Source organism: Aphelocoma coerulescens (assembly GCF_041296385.1).
Source record: "Aphelocoma coerulescens isolate FSJ_1873_10779 chromosome Z unlocalized genomic scaffold, UR_Acoe_1.0 ChrZ, whole genome shotgun sequence".
Classification (NCBI taxonomy): domain Eukaryota; kingdom Metazoa; phylum Chordata; class Aves; order Passeriformes; family Corvidae; genus Aphelocoma; species Aphelocoma coerulescens.
The window spans coordinates 64,891,749-64,910,193 of record NW_027184085.1 but is presented as its reverse complement, the minus strand read 5'-3'; the positions used below and the strand labels follow the sequence as shown (position 1 = coordinate 64,910,193).

The following is an 18,445-nucleotide window of genomic DNA, read 5'->3' as shown; positions in this document are numbered from 1 at the left end:
CAGCTGCATGGCCCTTCTTCGCTAGTAGAGATTAAACACTAACAGATCTCCAAGCAGATTAGCAAAATGACAACCAACCTTCATGTTTCTTACTGGTTTCAACCAGAACTTAGGCAAAAATTATTAACAGTGTTATTAATAGGGAGGGAAAGTCTGTCTGAAGAATGTCTGCATTCTTCACCAAAAACAAACTCAAAATTAAGCTGGCTGAAATGCTCTGTTTCAGAGAGGGAGGTCCTATTGTTTCTATTATGTAGGGTGTTGGATCAATGTCTGTGTTGCCCACATTAGCAGCTACATCACTGAATATACAGTACTGCGGGAACACAGTGGCCCCCAGTACCCCAAACACCAATGGAGAGGAACAGCACAGGCCAGCCACTCAAGCCCCTCACAGGTCAAATGACATGCTGATCCTGGAGGATGGTGGCAATCCATTTTGCCTGTGCACAGCAAAAAGGACAGGCAGTGGCACTGCCATGCTGCTGGCACACTAGGGAGACTAAACACTGCACAGGGCACAGGATGACATTCTGACATCTGCTCACTGTCAAGGGAAGAGCAAAGGACCTTCTACAACCCAAGTCAACAAACCTCATGTCGAAGTCCCATCTGCAAAACAGACCTTCCAAGTCACTCCCTAATTTCCTCCTATCCCCCCAAAATTTGTGTCATGTTCTCAGGGAAAAGACCAGACACCTCAGAATAGGGTCACTGCAGTTGTAATATGATACAAACAGAGTCCTAAAAAGGCATTTCCCATTGGGACCTGGCCCCATGAGCTCACTGATGTAAGAGACTGAGGATCCCAAAACTAGACTCCTGTGGTACTCTGTGGTATAGTTCTACAAATAGCTTTTCTCTATTGTTTAAGACAGGCAATACATGTTTTCCTGCAGTAAGTTCCTGTACTATGTGATACTTGTGGTTTTTCTTTCATGCATAGATAAAACATTTAAATTTTTTTTTTAAAAAAAAGTTTATTTTCCACAAGGAAGAGCAATAGGAAAAATTAAACTGTCTTCCAGATACTGTTTTCTTAAAACAAGAGTCTACAAGGACATATTCAGCACCAAAACTAAAAACAAAAAAAAAAGTACAAACAGCCATAGAATATAATCTATAAAGCAAACATTTAATATTGCACTTTGTTTCTCTAATGTTTGGATTTTACTTACTTTTTCCTAATTCAGATCAGAATTCTCTATGAAATACTGGGCTAAACTGTGAACATCAAGTTTTATAATGCTGAGAATTGACCAATATTTGTGGAAGAGTAATGCCTCTGAGTAACAATGTAATTTAAACTGGAAGTCTTTATTTGATAAGCTAATACTATTTTTCGTTCTAATCAGGCTGTGATGCCAAGTCAATTACTATGATATTGGTCAATCCTGCCTCATATGCAATTTTCCATTCTATTGTGGTAAGTACTTCAATGCTATGTGTATCAGCAATTGTTCCCTAGTCTGTTAAAATAACAAAAAAGGAAAAAAAAAGTAAAACCACCAAATGCCCTTTTATACCAACGATCCCATCAGCTTTAAAAATTGTTTGGTTGAAGAGGGTAGAGGGAAGGGACATCCACAAAATTGGCCTAGTAATATTATCCAATTTCCTTCTTGCCAATATTCCCGCTCAAAGCCCCAGCCTTTTAACTGAATCACTTAAAACGCGACTCATTTATATTTTATCACCCTGTTGTCATTTTTGAAACATGAATGATCTTTCATGTTCTCATAAAGGCCACTTATGGAAAAGCCTATTCTGTCGCATTTATGAAGCCTTAAAAACAAGGCAGAGGTTTTTAATCATCAGCACCATGCAGAAACACCAGCCTCCCCTCTCCCACTCTCTTCTGAGCTTTTTTATTGCACAAGGAGACAGGTATTTGATGGATTAGATCTTGATTTGTTTAAGTAGTCAAGACCAGAAGAGTGTCCCTTTGTCAGTGATCTGTGTTACATGGTTTCTGAAAAGCAAAGTTGACTTCCATTGTACATCTCTAACATATAAGCGCTGGTATTTGTTAGCACAGGTAATGGCTCCACTGCACTCTTTTTCCTGGGGCATACTCATGGACAAGTGCTCTTTCCATACAGTTTCTTGCATTCTGTATGAATACATGGTAAAATTCACTGTTTTGTTTTATATCTCTTTAGAGTGCCACAGAAGATGCAGTCATCAAAGCAATTCCAGCTAACTCATATTTAAGCACGGATGGTAACACTGATCTTCCCCACTTTAATTATATTTATCTTGTACAGTATCATAAACCCTGAAGGTAATACAAAGTGCACAAACTGAGCTCTTAGCATACTACAAGCTTTTCCTGCAGTTTGAAATATACTTTCTACTAGACTCATTACATATACAATTTTTGGTGATTAAGTAGCTATATATAAAAATAAATTTACTTTCCCTTCCTATCCCTACTACTTGAGATATTGATCTGTCTGTGCATCTTGACAATGTATGACTACTTCCTTTTAAAATTCTTTTTAAGAACAGCTGGTGTCTGCTGGTGCTGCTTTCATTTGTGCCTTTTTTTTTTTTTTAGAGCTTCACAACTTGAACATCTCTTTTTATAACGCAGAAAGAGAAATGGGAATGAGGTGGGTTTTGTAACTTTTGTGTATGTCCCTATTCCAAATCTCCCTCTCAAGTAAAGAATAAAAACAAAACACGAACACAAAACAAAAAAAGAACTAACTCAACAGTGCAACATAAAAAAACAAATAGCATTCCAACAGTTTGGCAAGTGATGAGTTCACCTGAGATTAAGTGATTTTTAGGCAGTCTGTAACAAAATGCCGCTTTGCGATAATAGTAGAAAGGCAACAAATTCTTAAAAGAAATCAAGAAAGTATACAATCTTGATGAAGTCTATTAGTTTCTTTCTATTAATTCTTTACCCTCCCACCCTATCCCCATATCTGTTGCTTATCTACTACAGTAGGCTGCAAAACATACAGCAAGAAGGATTGGCTTGAAGGCATTTGATGTTTGTAAATAAATCCACAATAGGATCCAAGCTGAAGAGGTGATACACGATCAGCCTACTAGGACAATTCTGAGCATGTGCATATGCAGGTAAAGTCCAGGCTACATTAAATTAAAAAAAAAAAAAAAAAGAGAAGTCAGTGCATTTGTCAAAGTCTGTTGCTGTTGGGGTTTTTTTTGTTTCTTTCTTTTTTGTCAAAGCTTTCTTTTGCTCCTTATTGTGCGGACCACAAGAAATAAGAAGGGGATAACAAATGTCCGGCATAAATGAGAAAAAAGCTGTAGTGACACTGAACCGCACAATGTAAGCAATAAGCATGTGCAAATTTCCAAATTTTAAGAGGAAGCCAAACCTCTCTTAATGTGGTTTGAGTGGCTGGACACACATGACTGTAGGTTAGTAAGGCTGCTCCTAGTATGTGCCAGTATTTAAGAGGGAGGGGGAAAAGCTCAGTTCTTCAAGCATGTGGAGCAGTCCTACAGTGTTACTGTAGGCTTCAAAGCATGATCACAGGTTGTTTTCATTTTTTCACCACACAGGCAAGAGCAAACCCACTTTCTTTGAAAGCGTGTCTCCACTATGATGCCTTGACCTTCAACATGGCAGGTATGATTCAAAACCCAAGTCAAGTCAGCTTCTTATGGATTCCTTCAACGAGAGGGGCAAGATGGTCTGTCATCTGTGGGCTGATCTGGGTTCGGATCAATCTAAACAAAAGAGGTAAAAACACAACAACCTAAGGTATTTTTAGAACTGATTGCTAGAAAATAAACCAATCCAAATACCAAAATTTTTATGTCCAAGACAGAGATAAATGGTATTCCCAATCCAAAGGTTATTCAAGTAAATAAAGTATCTCCAGAAATTAGATAAAACTTTGAATTCTACTAAGTGTAGTGAAATATTTCAAACTACAAGTTGATGGTAGCTTAAGGATAAGCACGAAGATGTAATAAAAAAATAGAAACAAACCTGCTAGAGCAGCACAAATGTTTTAAATTATTTATTGCATACTAAGAAGACAACCTTACTCATCACTGAACATGTAACTTAAACTACTAAATCGATGTCAGAAGACCTCTTACTTAAAAAGGCACAAAATTGTTAGTAAAAAGTTCTTTTACTTAATTTGTAAGTAATGACTCCTGAATATGAAATGTCTTAGAAATTCATGTGTTCAACACATTACATCTTCTTCCTTTCACCAAAAGGAAGGAGGTGAAGAACATGCTAACTTAGGTCTCCAAAACTGGATAGAAGTATAATTTAAGTGAACACTACACAGTTTGGTTAGTTAATTTTATAAAGCCATTTTTACAACAAAGGAAAAGCTTACTTCTAAATCTATAGTGTACCTAAAATGAAAGGGCCCAAGTTGTACTCTTGGTTTACCTTACAGAAAAGTCCGCAAACAAGACACAAAAACCCACTCACACACTAGCAGCTTAAATGTTTAAAGAGGAAAAGAAAAAATCAAGAGAGGGTGTATCCAGGCAAGATTTAGCCAAAGGACACTGTTCTATTTTGTCCTATACCACTGCTTTTCCCTTAAAAATATGAGTATGGCTTTTGAAGCTTCTGAAGCCTAAACTTGTGTCCCAGTTATTGAGTGACTTCCACAGAACTAAACTTGCAGGCAGAAATGTTTGAACTGTGCATTTAGAGAAACCTAAGCCAGAAAAAATACCTTTGTAACTGCTCTACATGGGAATTGTGAAAGTAATACATAGAAAGAACAAAAAATACACAGAAATACACTCTACTGTAGAAAGTAGAGGTGAAAAATGTTGGTATTTGCCAATGTGATGTATTAATATAACTTTAGTAAGTTGCCCAGAGGATGCAAAATAGTTTTGGAATTTCTACAAAGCATTAGAATAGTGAAGAATCCTGGAAACTTTCTGATTAATTTACCTGCACTTTGCTAAAACAAAGTTACCTTTTCCCCTTTTCGTATTTTTGATTATTTGTCCTGGTTTTCATGAAGTAGAAACAGTTTCCTACATTTATTACACATGACAGAATTCAGAGAAACAGTGAATTCTTCATTAAATTCTGAGGTACCTACTTCTGAATAGAGGGGTGGAGGCAGAAAACGAAACTCCTGGATGTATGCAAACAGTGGCCCTGGAAGCGCTCTCTCGAAGTCATCACAAGCACCTAAGGGTGCAAGGCTCGACTGCCGTTGTTCCTCCGTAACCACTTCTGCATAGCTGGGAGGTGCTGCAGGGAAAAGGCACACGCAGTTCGAACAACAAGTTCTTATGCATGTCAAAACATATAACATGATGAATATTAAACTTTTATATTGTAAAATGCACCAGCAGCTAGATAAATTACCTCAGTGATTTTTCCACAGTTATTGAACACGAAAGAGACGGTAGACTATTATAGTTTATTTTAAGACTATGCTCCAATCCAAGAGCAGACTGACCATTGTTTATTGTGGCCTAACTATCACCTTCAAATTTAAAGCACACTCAGAATACTGAATTTCTCTTACAGGCAGTAATGATAAAACATTGCATTCCTCTGGATTCCATCATCAGAGTCTGGGATTTGTACATTAAAACCCACAGATGTTTATATGCAAAAAGAGTGAAGAAGCTACAGAGTTTCTCCTTTGACAAGAGATTCCCACTGAAATGAATTATATTACCATTTCACAAACTCTTGGCTACTAAGGTTGATAAAAGTCACCTTAACTGCTAGTTTGGTAGGTTACAATGCCTTACAACCAAGGACACAGTTGAGATACTGGAGGCAGAATTAATTCTGCCCAGGTACAATGGCATTCTGTGCTTTCACTTTCACCAGCTTCCAAGCAGCTGGGTTCCCCTGCTTGTACCTTAGAGAGGAAGGTAAGGAGGCCAACTCTGTTCTTCTATAGAGAGCAAGCAGATAGCAAGGAAACATCCTCAAGGGATTTTCTGTGGGCTTTATTATGAAGGAGGTAATTTGTGCCTGCTTGCATGACATCAATGAATAAAGCACACAAAAATCAAAACAGACTTGTTTTGTCAGGTTACCTTCTGGTCTTTCAGGCAGCGTCAGACCAAGCCAATTCATGTTCATGCTACACTGGCTGCTTACACTTGATGTTCTGCTACCAAACGGGTGTAGAGGAATGGTGCCAATGACCAGCGGTAAGTTAAGGAATAAATCCATGGCACCAGGAATATCCACATATACCTAAAACAACACAGAGGTATAGATTAAAAACAGTTTTGTATGAGCACTTCACAATTATTAGACTAAAATCTCCACCCATGGAATTTTTCACAAGGCTGAAATTTCTTTTTTGTTTGTTTCAGAGCCAGTGTCCCTATGGATACAAAAAGCCCTCCAAATCAAAGGCAGCTCTATACTCTTAACAAAAGTCCTCACATGGAAATGACACCTACTCGTAACACATTTATTTAGAACACGCAAGATTTAAACTGAATTTACTTAAGAAAATTCTTGTCAGGAGACCTAACGCTAGGCTACGTATTTCTTTTGTAACAAGTCAGCAGTTCACAATGCTTTGTTAACAATTTGCAAGGAATCATGGAAACTACTCATGCTCCAATGAAACAACCCAACATACCATCAGTGAATACTCCACACGGATTATACTACAGTCAAGGATTGAAGGAGAAACAGGTGGAATTTTCAACTGTTTGCCATTCCAGGTTTCTGTTTTGCCAGATGACAAGGATTCCCCACGCAGGTTGGCAACAAGCTGTTTGACTTCCTTCATTTTCCCTTTGGCATAAAATGCCTGTGTTTGGTAAATGGCTGCCTTTGGCACCACCACACGGGAAGAGCAGTTCTCAATCTCAGCAAAGATCTGAATTGATTCACCTGAAACAAAGCAAAATTTCATTTTTTTTCTATATATTTGCAAGGCAACTGAAGCAAATTGCCACATACTGTGTATTGTTATGTGGCTCTGGACGCTGCTAGCAATGATCTACACTTTTAACAACATCCACTGATGCTAGCAGGAGTAAGGTCACCATAAGGTAAATCTAACAGAAAACTGCACAGGCCCAATAAAAGCACACGTCCTTTAACAATCTGGAGACACAGCAAGCTAACAAAATTAGTAGTTTAAAATAGCAAGACAGATGAATGCAAACAAAAATGGTAAGAACAGTTTTAAGTATTTCTTTTATATAACAGAAGCTAAGTACAAAGTGTCATTTTAAAAGGGAAGGAAAAACATTTCCTATAATTACTTCTGTTACGTACCTGGGGTGTAGCCCTTCCTTTCAATTTTGGCACTTAAGGATATTGGGCCTGAGGTACAAAACCAACAACAGAGAGTTTTTTCTTTTGTGCCTGCTTGGGGTGACTGTAAGAAAAGAACAGTATTTTCCATTTAATAGAGTGCTCCATGAATCTCTTAATCTGTTCTAATGAACACCAAAAAAATATTTTGATTATATACTTTCTGTGCATTTTGAGAAGCATATCTAGTTTTATTTAGAAGGAGAAACCGCAAGGAAATTGCACTATAAGCTTACAGCTGCAAACTGTAAGCTTTATTCTAATTCCATATTCATTAACACTGTTTTTTGTTACACTTCATACTAGTTACATTTAAAACAGTTTTTTATACATAAATAAATTCAGCATAGCTTAAGGATAGACTTTATAGCCTACATATCCCACCATATTGTTGAAGAGCTTTTAATTTACCAGTAAACTAGAATGTCATTCCAGTACACTATTTCAGAAACAATAACCAAGCTGAAGTACTGTAACCTTGACTCCTGCTATTTCCTCTTTCAAAATGATCCTGTTTCATCTGTATCAAACAGACTTTGTTATTTTGCCTGACACCAGGATTTAGGATTTGATCCAAAGCCCACTGAAGTCAAATCAGAGTCTTTTGATTTTAATGGAATTTGTGCTAGGCCAATGTCCCTTTGCAGGTCTGATTCTTCACCCATACACACAAGAAACCTATTTCAATGGATTCTGAGGTTTTTTCCCCTCTCCATGGGGGATGAATTTGAAGAAGAGTGGGGGGGAATGGAATTCTAGGCCTGACTGAAATCAAATCCTCATTGAAAGCAGTTGTGATACTGAAATTATTTTAATGAAATGACATTTCAGAAAAAGATTATGAAGAATTGTGATAATTTCTCCCCATTGGTAAAAAACTATCCATATGAAAATTATCAGTTATGCACACCAGTACATTATTTACTTTGCATTTTTACATTTGCAACGTCACACTAATTCTTTTAGGTTTCACAGTTCCTTCTTCATTCAAAATCGAAGAGGAACAGTTCCCAAAATTTTCCTTTTAACTCACACTTAACAATTTAGTATTATCAATTTAAATTGACAAAACCATTTTAACGCATCTTAAAAGTGAAGCAACTCCAAGTTCAGGAAAACAGAGCTTTCAAAATACCAGTACTTACAAAGTTGCTGAACTAACAATATTTAGAAGATTGGCTTTTAACTAATTATCAAGTAAGTACTAGGTAAAATTAGATATGAATGTTGTTTCAGTTATTAAACTTTATTATTTTTTATGCCAGAAACAAAAAATGAGTAATTCTGTCAATTCTTACCAGTAATGAAGGAGTGTTGATATCTATATGTTCAAAGACTGTAAATTCCTTCTTTAATTTTACTGGTAGAAACCAAGGCCTATGCAATTCGGCTTTCACCCAATAGCGCACACTGCCATGTCTGCCTTCGAATGAGGTAGCAAGTGGTCTGTGCAGGACACAAAGGTCAAAATTGAGTAAAGTCTTTCTGTCTAATGATACAATTGATCAGGTCAGCAATTAGTATACAGAACTGCATTTTTAATGCACTGTAGTACTTAATGAAGCATAATTTATTTGCAAAATTTCCATATCTCAGAAAAATTCAAGATTAAAAATGGGAGAAAAAATCATCTCCAATTTACCCTACTATAGTTTTGCATAGATTTACAGAATCGATTAAAGAATTGTACTAGAAAATGCCAGGAGAGCACACGTTCTTTAAGCTTAAGAGGCCACTTTCACATCTAGAGTAAAGCATGCCCTTTTGAATACCAATTTAAAATTACCATTAGTATCAACCAATTACAGTTTTGGATACTGCATTTTGTAAACCATTGTCTATTATTTACTTGGTCACTAGCTCAACATCAGGTTTATTTTAGCTGTAACTCAGCACTTTGGTAGTTAGGTTCACCTTAAGCAGAATAAATAGTCTAACTTGGAGTTCTGAAGAGAGGCTATTTTGAGCACCTTCTAGTCTACCCTGAGAAGACAGCTTAGAACATTTTTGATACCTAAGAATGTACATATATAAGCATATATGTTTATATACCAACACACATAAAATCGTCAAGACTATTCTGAAATTTGTTAAATCAAGGAAGTCTATTTTAGAAGCTGGAGGAAAGATGATGCAAGAAGTTTTTCCAGACCTGTGAGCATTGACTTTTTCACTTCTAATAGCATAAAATGAAAGATAAAGTATCTTATAGTTCAATTCTTTGCAATTAACAGTAATCTTCTGTAACTTAGTTTCTCTTTATTTTTAAGGTTTTCTTGTATTTTACTATGTTCTGAATACACTGTTATATATACATTAAAATAAATTAATAAGGTTTCCATACTTTCCATAGAAAATAATACTAGCCATGCTAGTGCTTTACTATAATTATTCTTTCAGCTACAGGTTTCACTTCTCTATTTGCACATATGAAATGTTTAGGTTTTTTCCCTAATAATGCAATTAAAGGAATTTTCTAATCCAACTTCAGTGTTTTCTTCCGTCCCATATTCTAAAGAGAAAAAATCAGTAAGGATGATGCACATCTTTCCATTGTTGCTCTGAAGCTTACATCAATTTTGGAAGTATTCCATGGACATAAAATAGCAAATACGAAGGCAGCGTCAAAATCCAGGTTTTTAGTATCGCTCTTTGTTCTTCCAGTATTATTAAAAACGGGTTTAAGAAGACAACGCTTGTGATATTTTGCTATCTGGCTGTTTCACTTCAAGCTAAACATTTTTGTTTATGTGTCTAGTATTCTAATATTTTGGGTTTGGGGTTTTTTTGTGGTTTTTTAAATGCGCCTTTCAACTCAAGGGAAAATCTGTATTGGCCTTACTACTTCTTGTCATTGAGATTTTCAAAGAATGCTAAATTGTCCTTAAAATCTCCATGTTCACAGGTCTTCACAGAATATCTTACTGAAACACTGTAGAAGCCCTGTGCTGTTCACTTTGAAACTGTCATCTGCAGATTCTGCTAAAACCAGCACCTCTAATAAACAACTTTAGACAGTAAGCTTACTCACATAAAACTGCCAAATTTTCAGTCACTTTCAAAGGACTTTCAAATCATTTTTTTAAGGATTGTTACTTGCCTTTTACAGCAAAAGGCTCTTTTTTCATCCATATTCATACTCCCTCTTTTCCTGTGTATTTAATGTTACTGCAACTTGTATCTTTAGCTCATTTCCATATTGGTAACTCTACTACGTACAAATCTTACGTCCACAGTGTCTACATTACGTATTTCAGACAGCAGTGGGGCAACAATTTTTTCTTACCGGAACAAACTTCTGCTCAGAACAAATTTCTGCTCGTTCTTTTCTGCACTTACTCATTTGTTTTCTAAAGCAAATGGGATTAGGTAGAAGAATTCTTACTTCATCCATCCATTCTTAACTTTTTCCATCGGGACTTTCTGCATAAATGGCCAGCCTGGGTACATACATCCTACCTGAGTAAGAACGACCTCCTCTTTTGTTGAAGTCTAAGTAAACTTGCCACATCTGTTCCAGACCTGAGTCCAAACAATCCCACTGTGATCTTATCTCTAGTTCTGCTTGTCTGCATAGCTCCAGTAAATGGTTGAGTTAGAAGGTATCTCAGCCACTCTGCAGGACTCCAGTGACAGTTGAAATTCCTCTCCCTCCTCTTGGGAAGGGGTAATAGATTGGAGTATCTAGTGAGTCAATAGGACTTGGTCAAAAGGAAGTGAGCAACTGGACACCAGTGAGCTCCTTTCTTGTGGAAATTAAAAAAAAAAAGAAAGTATGTGTACATCAGTATAAAAGCAACCTCTTCAGTTTAATAAGATCATGTTCTCTACAGCATGTTGGAGCACAATTCCTACTACCATTGAAAAGGTTTCCCCTCCACCCACAGCAGGAGTTTTGGTCAGGCGGTGGGCAGCAGGCCCCTGTGTGGAGGACTGTGAGTGGGTACTTACGTCTGTGGAAGCTCGAAGCTGAATGCATATTCATGCCTTCCTGAATGGATGGTGTGAAGGCCTTCTTCTGAATTGTCATCATCTAAAAGAGAAATAAACCAAAACACTATTCCACCTGCACACGTCATACATTGCATGGGCTTCTCCTCCAGAAAAAAGTAATTTTGCTCACACATTACAACACTCAAAGAACACCATGTCCCAGAAACAAGGGTCTCTGGTGAGTTAGTTATTAACTGCTGGAATGCCGGGACAACTCTGGCTGACAAGCAAGATTGCCAGCTTTGCCTTACAGAGAAACACAGACTAATTTGTTTTAATTTATAACCCTGCCTCTGAATACTGACACAGTTTCAACTGTGGCCATTTCAAGGCCTCCATGCAAGGTCTGTAAAGGAAATCATGCTGCTTTCCACTCTGACTGCTAGTCAGAAAGAACTAGAGCTGGCTCTTTACCAGCATTAACAGTACCAAGTCTGCTGCTTAAGATTAAATTTAGTAATTCACCTTCTTTGTAGCTCCTGCCTGGCAACAGTGTCCAGACATTAATCACACATACACACAAAAAAACGTGTGAGAAAGGAGTCAGACTGTACAACCACCACCCAGAAAGTACCAGAGAGATTCAGGGCCATAAGAAATGGCAAGCTGCCCAATTAACGCTATCTAGAGCTAAAATTTTCTTTTTTTAAAAGGTTAACTTGATCTCGCTCACACAGCAAGACTCAGATACTTGCTGGTTTTATGCCAGGAATGCTGACTCCTGTTTATGCTCATTATGACTTGCCCACTTTGAAATGCCAACAAGAAAACTGCAGTTTATTCTGACATGGAACCAAAAAAACGCTGACTTGATAAAAATAGGAAGTTGAGTGAAAAATCACTGAGCACCTTGCACACAAAAAGAACTGGAATTATAAAAGGGGATATAGTGAGACAAAATGAAAGGGAACAGCTAATGTGTGACTGTCTGAAGCACTAATGGAGGCACGCAGGAGGGTTCTAAGTTACTACCATCCTACAGAAGCGTGGATTCTCTACTTGCTACAGTGCAAATACCAAAAATTATAAAATAAACAAACTTTAAAAAAAAAAATTTTAAAAATGCAGCAGTAAGATGTGGAAATAAATGCACCTCCAGCACGCAACATTACCCAGTGCAGGTCACGAAAACGTGCTGAAAGAGCAAGACAATGTGTCGGCGTGAGAGTGGGCTTTTATACTGTTGGTTTGTGTTTGGGGTGTTTTTAACAAATACGATTTATTCATTTTCGTTAGATTTGTCCCAAGAGCGGGGGAAGCGCTGCTTTCGGTGGTGGCTGCGCTGCTCTCCGCCCGGCTCCCCCCCCTTCCTGCCAGCTCAGCAGTCCCGCCACGCCGCGGTAAACAAGTGCTGAGCTGTCAATCAGCGCGGGCTGGAGCAGGAGCCGACCGGCTTGAACCGGCGCGCGCGGAGCGCCGCCAGCCCCGCCGCTCTCACACGCGGCGTGCGCTGCGCCCGCCGGCTCCGCACTGAGGGCGCACCCTTCTGCCGCCCGCGCCGAGACCCCCTCAGGGGACGGGACTGGCGACGGGACGCGGCAGGGACGTGACTGAGGGCAGCGCGTCCTCCCACCCTCCCTCTCGGAGGGGCTTCGTGCCGCGCCAACGCCTCGGGGAGCGGCCCCTGTCCGCCGGGGGTAGGCAGCGAAACCTGCGCCCTCACCCCCGCCGCCAGCGCCCCGCCAATCAGCGGCGGGCATCGCCTTAGCAACAGGGCAACAAACCGCGGCCGGCCAATCAGGGGGCGGCGGGGGGCGCGGCCGGGCCGCGGCTCCGCGCTCGGGGCGGTCATTGAAACGCGGCCCCGGGCGCCGGCAGCGGCTCGGTGGGGCCCTTGTCCCGCCCGCTCCCACGCGTGCTCCCCCGCCACGGGCGGCTCCTGCGTGTCTGCACGCTGCTGTCGCCACGCTCTTGGAACCCGCGGTCTGGCGGTGCGGGAACTTAAGCTCGGGCGAGTGATTTCTCAGGCGGTGGCAGGAGGCGGGTGGGAGCCGCAAGTAAGTCACCTCGTTAGCGCGCTGTGCGCGAGGTATGAAGAAGAAAAAAAAGAAAATAAAAAAAAGCCCCGAGTTCTGCAACAGCGTTAAGCTCGGGAATAGTGGCTGATGGGCTCGGTACCGCCCGGAGTTGTTCAAAAATTGCATTTTTTTATTTTTTCCGGAAAGAAGGAGAAATATCACATCGCTGCAGGCTATTTGATGCACATTTAGAAAAAAACCGGGGCAAGCAGCACAAAAAATTACATAACCGGTTTTTAACATTATTTTCTTGCGCTGAGGAATTAAGTCATCGCCACCACCTGACGCGTGCGGCCAATCTGCGCGGAGCGGGCGGCGCACCCCCCTCCTCCAAGCCGGTCCCAAACAGGATTGAACCGCTTCGAACAAAGGCTGCGAAGTTCGGGGAAAAAAAAAAAAAAAAAAAAAGACCAACCACACAGAACCCCCGGGCCCCGGCGCTTCTACCCCGCCGGGGAAGGGGTCTTCATTTCGTGGGGACACCACGGGTGGGAAGTGGGGAGCAGGAGGTCCTCATCTCCCCAGTTTTGGGAGGGATGCTCGCTCCCATTACGCAACACCACTTCCCCCCTCTCTCTCCTCCCCCTCCTTTTGCTCCCCATCAAGGGCTTTTCGGACACATCTTTACATCGGGGTGACCCCCACTGCCGAGCGGAGTGTAAGGGGCGGCCCAAGGTAATGAAAGGTTTTTACCAGGAGGAGGTAATACTGAAATGAGAAAGAAATTACACGCACGGTGGTGATATGTCAAAATAAGTCACGGAGACTCTTTTATCTGCCAATAACAAGCCACCCGAAAAAATTCATTCTGTTATCACCCCAGTAGCATCAAGAGAACCCCACATGTATCAGAAAGTAGTATGCTTTCACTATGTTTCAAGATTTGCTATTAGGATTATGCCAGTGAAGTCCAGTGCCTGTCTGACTGTGATTTTACAGCTGTTCTCCCCACGGAACAGCAAATCCTACTAAATATTTACAGAGAAAAAAAAGGTAAAATATTAGTAAAAAATTAATTAATAAACGGCCATGCAGAAAGGCAAGTAGTTCAAGGGAGTCCTGCTTGCAGATACTTTGCAAATGCATCTCCTATAACTCCATCGCCAAGATATGACCCTGGGCATGTCTGTTCTCCAATGCACCCATTAAAAAAGAAAGGGCTAAGCGGGGGTGATACAAAGATGCGTTTTTCCATAAAAAAATAAAGCAGCAGTTAAGGGCAGCCCTTACCTCTCTCGTGGCCGATCAGGATGTCTTTATGATTGAAATATTCCACTTCTTCGGTGTAGTTCTGTGTATAGGCAGTGTTGGATCCAGCATTCCTCGATTCAGTCCAACGCACCTTAGCGTGTCCCCTCGCATGGATTTTAAGGGATTTCACTCTAATTTCCCCAGTCACTTCTAGACTGACCCTTCCTGAGACTGTATCCCCGCTAGAGTACACGGGGACATTGCTGTCATTTAGACAGTCAAAGCTTATCGTCAGACTCTTCACCTTTCCCAGCACCATGGTTTTATAGCAAAGTGTACAAAAATAGACTGTAAGAAAAAAAAAAAAAAAAACAACAAAAAAAAAAAAAAAAAAAAAAAAAAGGGGAAGGGGGAAGCAAAGACAACCAACCCCGAGCCCCTGGGGAGCAGGGGTGCGGCAGCGCGGACCCTAGAGGCGGCTCATGGGGGCGGCGGGGAGCCCCGGCCCCGGCGCGGGCGGCGCTGGTGCCGACGCGGCGTCTCCCCACAAAGGCGCTGCCGCGCCGCCGCCGGCCCCGCCTTATAAGCCGTGTGACAAACAAGCGGGCCGCGCATGCGCCGCCCCGCCCGCCCCGCCCCGCCGGGGCAGCCCCGGCCCCGCCGCGTTGGGGGGCGTGGGTGGTGGGGTGTGCGCTGCCCCTCGGCTCGGCTGAAAGCACCCGGTGATGCTTTGTTACGGGAGTCAGCGGCTCCAAGGAAGATGGCAGTATTCCAGCCTCTATAAAGAGATAAAAGTTGTACCTCGCTTAACAGACGTTGTTCTGAAACTGGCAAAGTCTCTGTTGTGTTGGTCATTGGTTTGTGGTTTTATTTTGCTTGGTTTGGTTTTGGTTGGTTGGTAGGATTTTATTACTTTTAGGGGCTTTCCCATTTGTTTGCTTAGGTTTGGTTTTATCCTGTTCTTGTGTGTATGTGTGTAAAGATAGGAAAGAAAAGAGCAAAGCTGGATAGGAAGTGGTGGAAAAACAAGAAATAAAAACCACTCCTGGCTTGCAGGATGTATTGTATTACCTGATAATCCTCCCTGGAAACTTTTGAAAATCAGTACTGATTCATCTGAGTTTAACTATTCCAGTATCAATGACTGCCCAAGTAATACAAATTACATTGCCTCAAATCACTGGAAACCTTTCCAACTGTTGATATTTTTTTTTCATTGTTATTACTTTGCTGGTGCTATTCTTCTGTTAAATGCTTTGGGTTTGGTTATTTAATGTTGCATTAGCTAATTCTTGCACACTTCCCCTCTGATACAAAGTTTTCAGTGAGAAGTATGGTAGTGGTGTGTGACATCTCTCAAGGTACCATGCTTTGGGGGACTACACCCATATGCATCACTAAAATTTCATGCCAACATTAAGTTTTGCAAGCAATTGTCTATTCTGTCTGGGTTTTATCAAGTAAAAAAAAAAAAAAAAATAATAACATTTTCTTTGGCCTGACACCTGATGGATATTCTCGTGCTTTTTTTGTGGCCAGAGGTGTTCAAGTGTCTTGTGGGTAAATTAAGACTTCGTATGTTTTGCACCATCTCGTGGTAAGCCTTCATACTTCCTTAGCTCTCAGAATCATACAATCATTGAGGCTGGAAAAGACCTTTAAGATCCTCAAGTCCAACCATAAGAAGAGTACTTGCAAGAGCAGCAGAGGTGATTTAATTCCTCCCCTGACAGTGCTCTTCATGTTGTTCTCATGCCTTCAGACACAGCTGGTCTCTTGCATGTGTTTATTTGCAAGTTTTTCCTCTTTTCTATAATTTCAAAGATAATTGTGTCCTCCATGAGTCATAAAACCCACAATTTTGTGGTCTCCAGTTGCTGTAGGACTTGTGAAAGCTGACAGCCAGGTGGGATGCAGCTTTCATCCACAGAGCTTGGGTTGTATCTCCTGTCCTGCCAAGTCTGGGCTGGTTCTTACTCTCCACCTAACCAAGGACAAATCTGCAGGCATGATAAAGTGCAGTTGCATTTTGCAGGAAGGTGAAGACCCAAATCTGTTATCCCAGTGGATGTTCATTTGGATTTTTAAATTTTTATTGTATCTAAATAGATAAGAAAGAGGATCACCCTACGTAATTGGGGTACACGCAACATGCTTTGTATACTGGTTGCATTTGCCCATTGCAGACTTGTTGAAGAAGAACAAAATACTTTGTTAAGCTGCTGCAAATCATCCCCTGTATATAACCTGCAGACCTCATAGCCCTGTGTTACCTCCCTTCTCACTAGAGACCAGCCATCTCGTAGATCACCACACTTTGTGTATGGCCATATGTGATTTAAATGTGGACCACTGAACAGGCTGACATGATTTAGTTACACCTGTGTTATGCATAATAAACTTTAGATTGACAGTTCTGCAGAAGTATCTATGTATGCGTATTGTATGCATTTCCCACATCCTGCCAAAAGTCACATACGGATTCAGCCTCTGCTGCTCTTTTTACTGCTTCTCAGAGTGTTTTCGTACTCGTAAGTTATACGCTTCATGCCACCTTGTGGCAAACGTGGTGAAGTGCCAACGCTGCCTTTCACCAGTCTCTGGCCTCCACATTTCTGTAACTGACATTTTTCTGTGAAGCCTTTATGTTAGAATCAAAAAATTTTAAAATACAAAATTTTTAAAAACTTAATTTTTCTTTTATTTAAATGAAGAACATACTATGAAGTTTAGTCAAAAGTATTCAGCAGTTATTTTCAGATGTTTAGTTAACCAAATATTAGTTATTTTTCAGGAGTTAAGTTTCTGCGTTTGTCAAATGAACAAACTTCTAGTTAAATATTATAATTTTTATAGATCCTGACACAGGATTTTAAAAATTGCTTGCAAAGATGATCAGATCTTACCATCTGAGATCAACAATAGGCAGTGAAGACTTTGTAAACACATAAAGTATCAGGGGCTTTCACTAACATGTTACAGGCCTTGTGCATGATACAGTCCACATAAAAATCCACATAAAGTTAAAAGAAATTAAGTCTGAATTTATTTCTTTGTTTTTTTTCTTTTACTGGAGTCAGTAGCTCCAAGGCAGATGGCAATATTCCTGCCTCTATAAAGGCATAAAGATTATGCCTCACTTTACCTTACAAACCCTTTCTTGAAACTGGCAAGCTCCCTTGTTTGTGTTGTACTTTCTTTTTTCTTTTATTTTCTTGGAAGTCTTTAAATTATTTTCTTTTTAATTTTTTTTTTGTTTTTTAAAAAATAAATATTTTTAAGTTTGTTGTATGCCTAGATTTGCACCTTTGTACATGCCTAGAACTCTTCCAACCTCCATGTGACCTAATGGTACATTCATGCTGAAGACCATTCAAAATTCAGAGATTAGGTCCCTTTATCATCTTAGTATGTAATCAGTCTTCTCACTGTGCGCTTGATAAATCTGCAAGGACGGGTGTGATGGACAGTGATCTTGACAACAGTCATTACTTTTTCTAAAAGCAAAGCCAGAAAAGCTTGGAATGTTCTCCTGACTCATTAATAAACTAGTGTTAGTAGGAAGATCCAGACTTTGCTCCATCTTCTTATAGACCATCCTAGTTTGAGAGTGGTCTGGTTTAGTGTGGAGACAGTGTCTACCCTCCATGTTTCATGGTGCAGCAGAGAATAGGCTAGAGAGAGTGTCAGAGCTGAAGCTGTGTGTTTTCCAGAGGTTAATGTGTCCATACCAAAGGGAGAATCCTGAAAAGTAAACCCATGCTTAAGGATGGTTTCTGTATGTCATGCAGTGAATGAATGGAAAATGTGAAATGTTCTCAAAATTGACTCATTTCTATTCATTCTTGTTGTGTCTGATCCCAAATCCATTCGTAAAAATAAAAGAAATAAGATTTCTTCTTGTCATACCTGTTGTGAGGCTACATTTGTGAAATATTGTCATGTTAAAGTGTAAAATGGTGAG

General features: G+C 40.2%; 1 protein-coding gene across 2 annotated transcripts; it reads right to left on the bottom strand.

Annotated features, from left to right (window-relative positions):
- Positions 1-960: 960 nt before the first annotated feature.
- ARRDC3 (arrestin domain containing 3) lies at positions 961-15,035 on the bottom strand. 2 transcript variants are annotated; one of them, XR_011147634.1, is made up of 9 exons: positions 14,521-15,035; positions 11,231-11,312; positions 8,578-8,725; positions 7,241-7,343; positions 6,594-6,850; positions 6,034-6,196; positions 5,073-5,227; positions 3,560-3,711; positions 961-3,105 (listed from the first exon to the last, which is right to left on the bottom strand). XR_011147634.1 is itself a non-coding variant. In XM_069000911.1 (8 exons), the coding sequence occupies exons 1-8, from the start codon at positions 14,798-14,800 to the stop codon at positions 3,655-3,657; spliced, it is 1,245 nt and encodes a 414-aa protein (XP_068857012.1). In that variant the 5' UTR covers positions 14,801-15,035; the 3' UTR covers positions 961-3,654. The 2 variants fall into 2 exon arrangements, 1 of the variants encoding a protein (XP_068857012.1); XM_069000911.1 differs by having other exon boundaries at positions 961-3,711.
- Between the last annotated feature and the right edge of the window lie 3,410 nt (positions 15,036-18,445).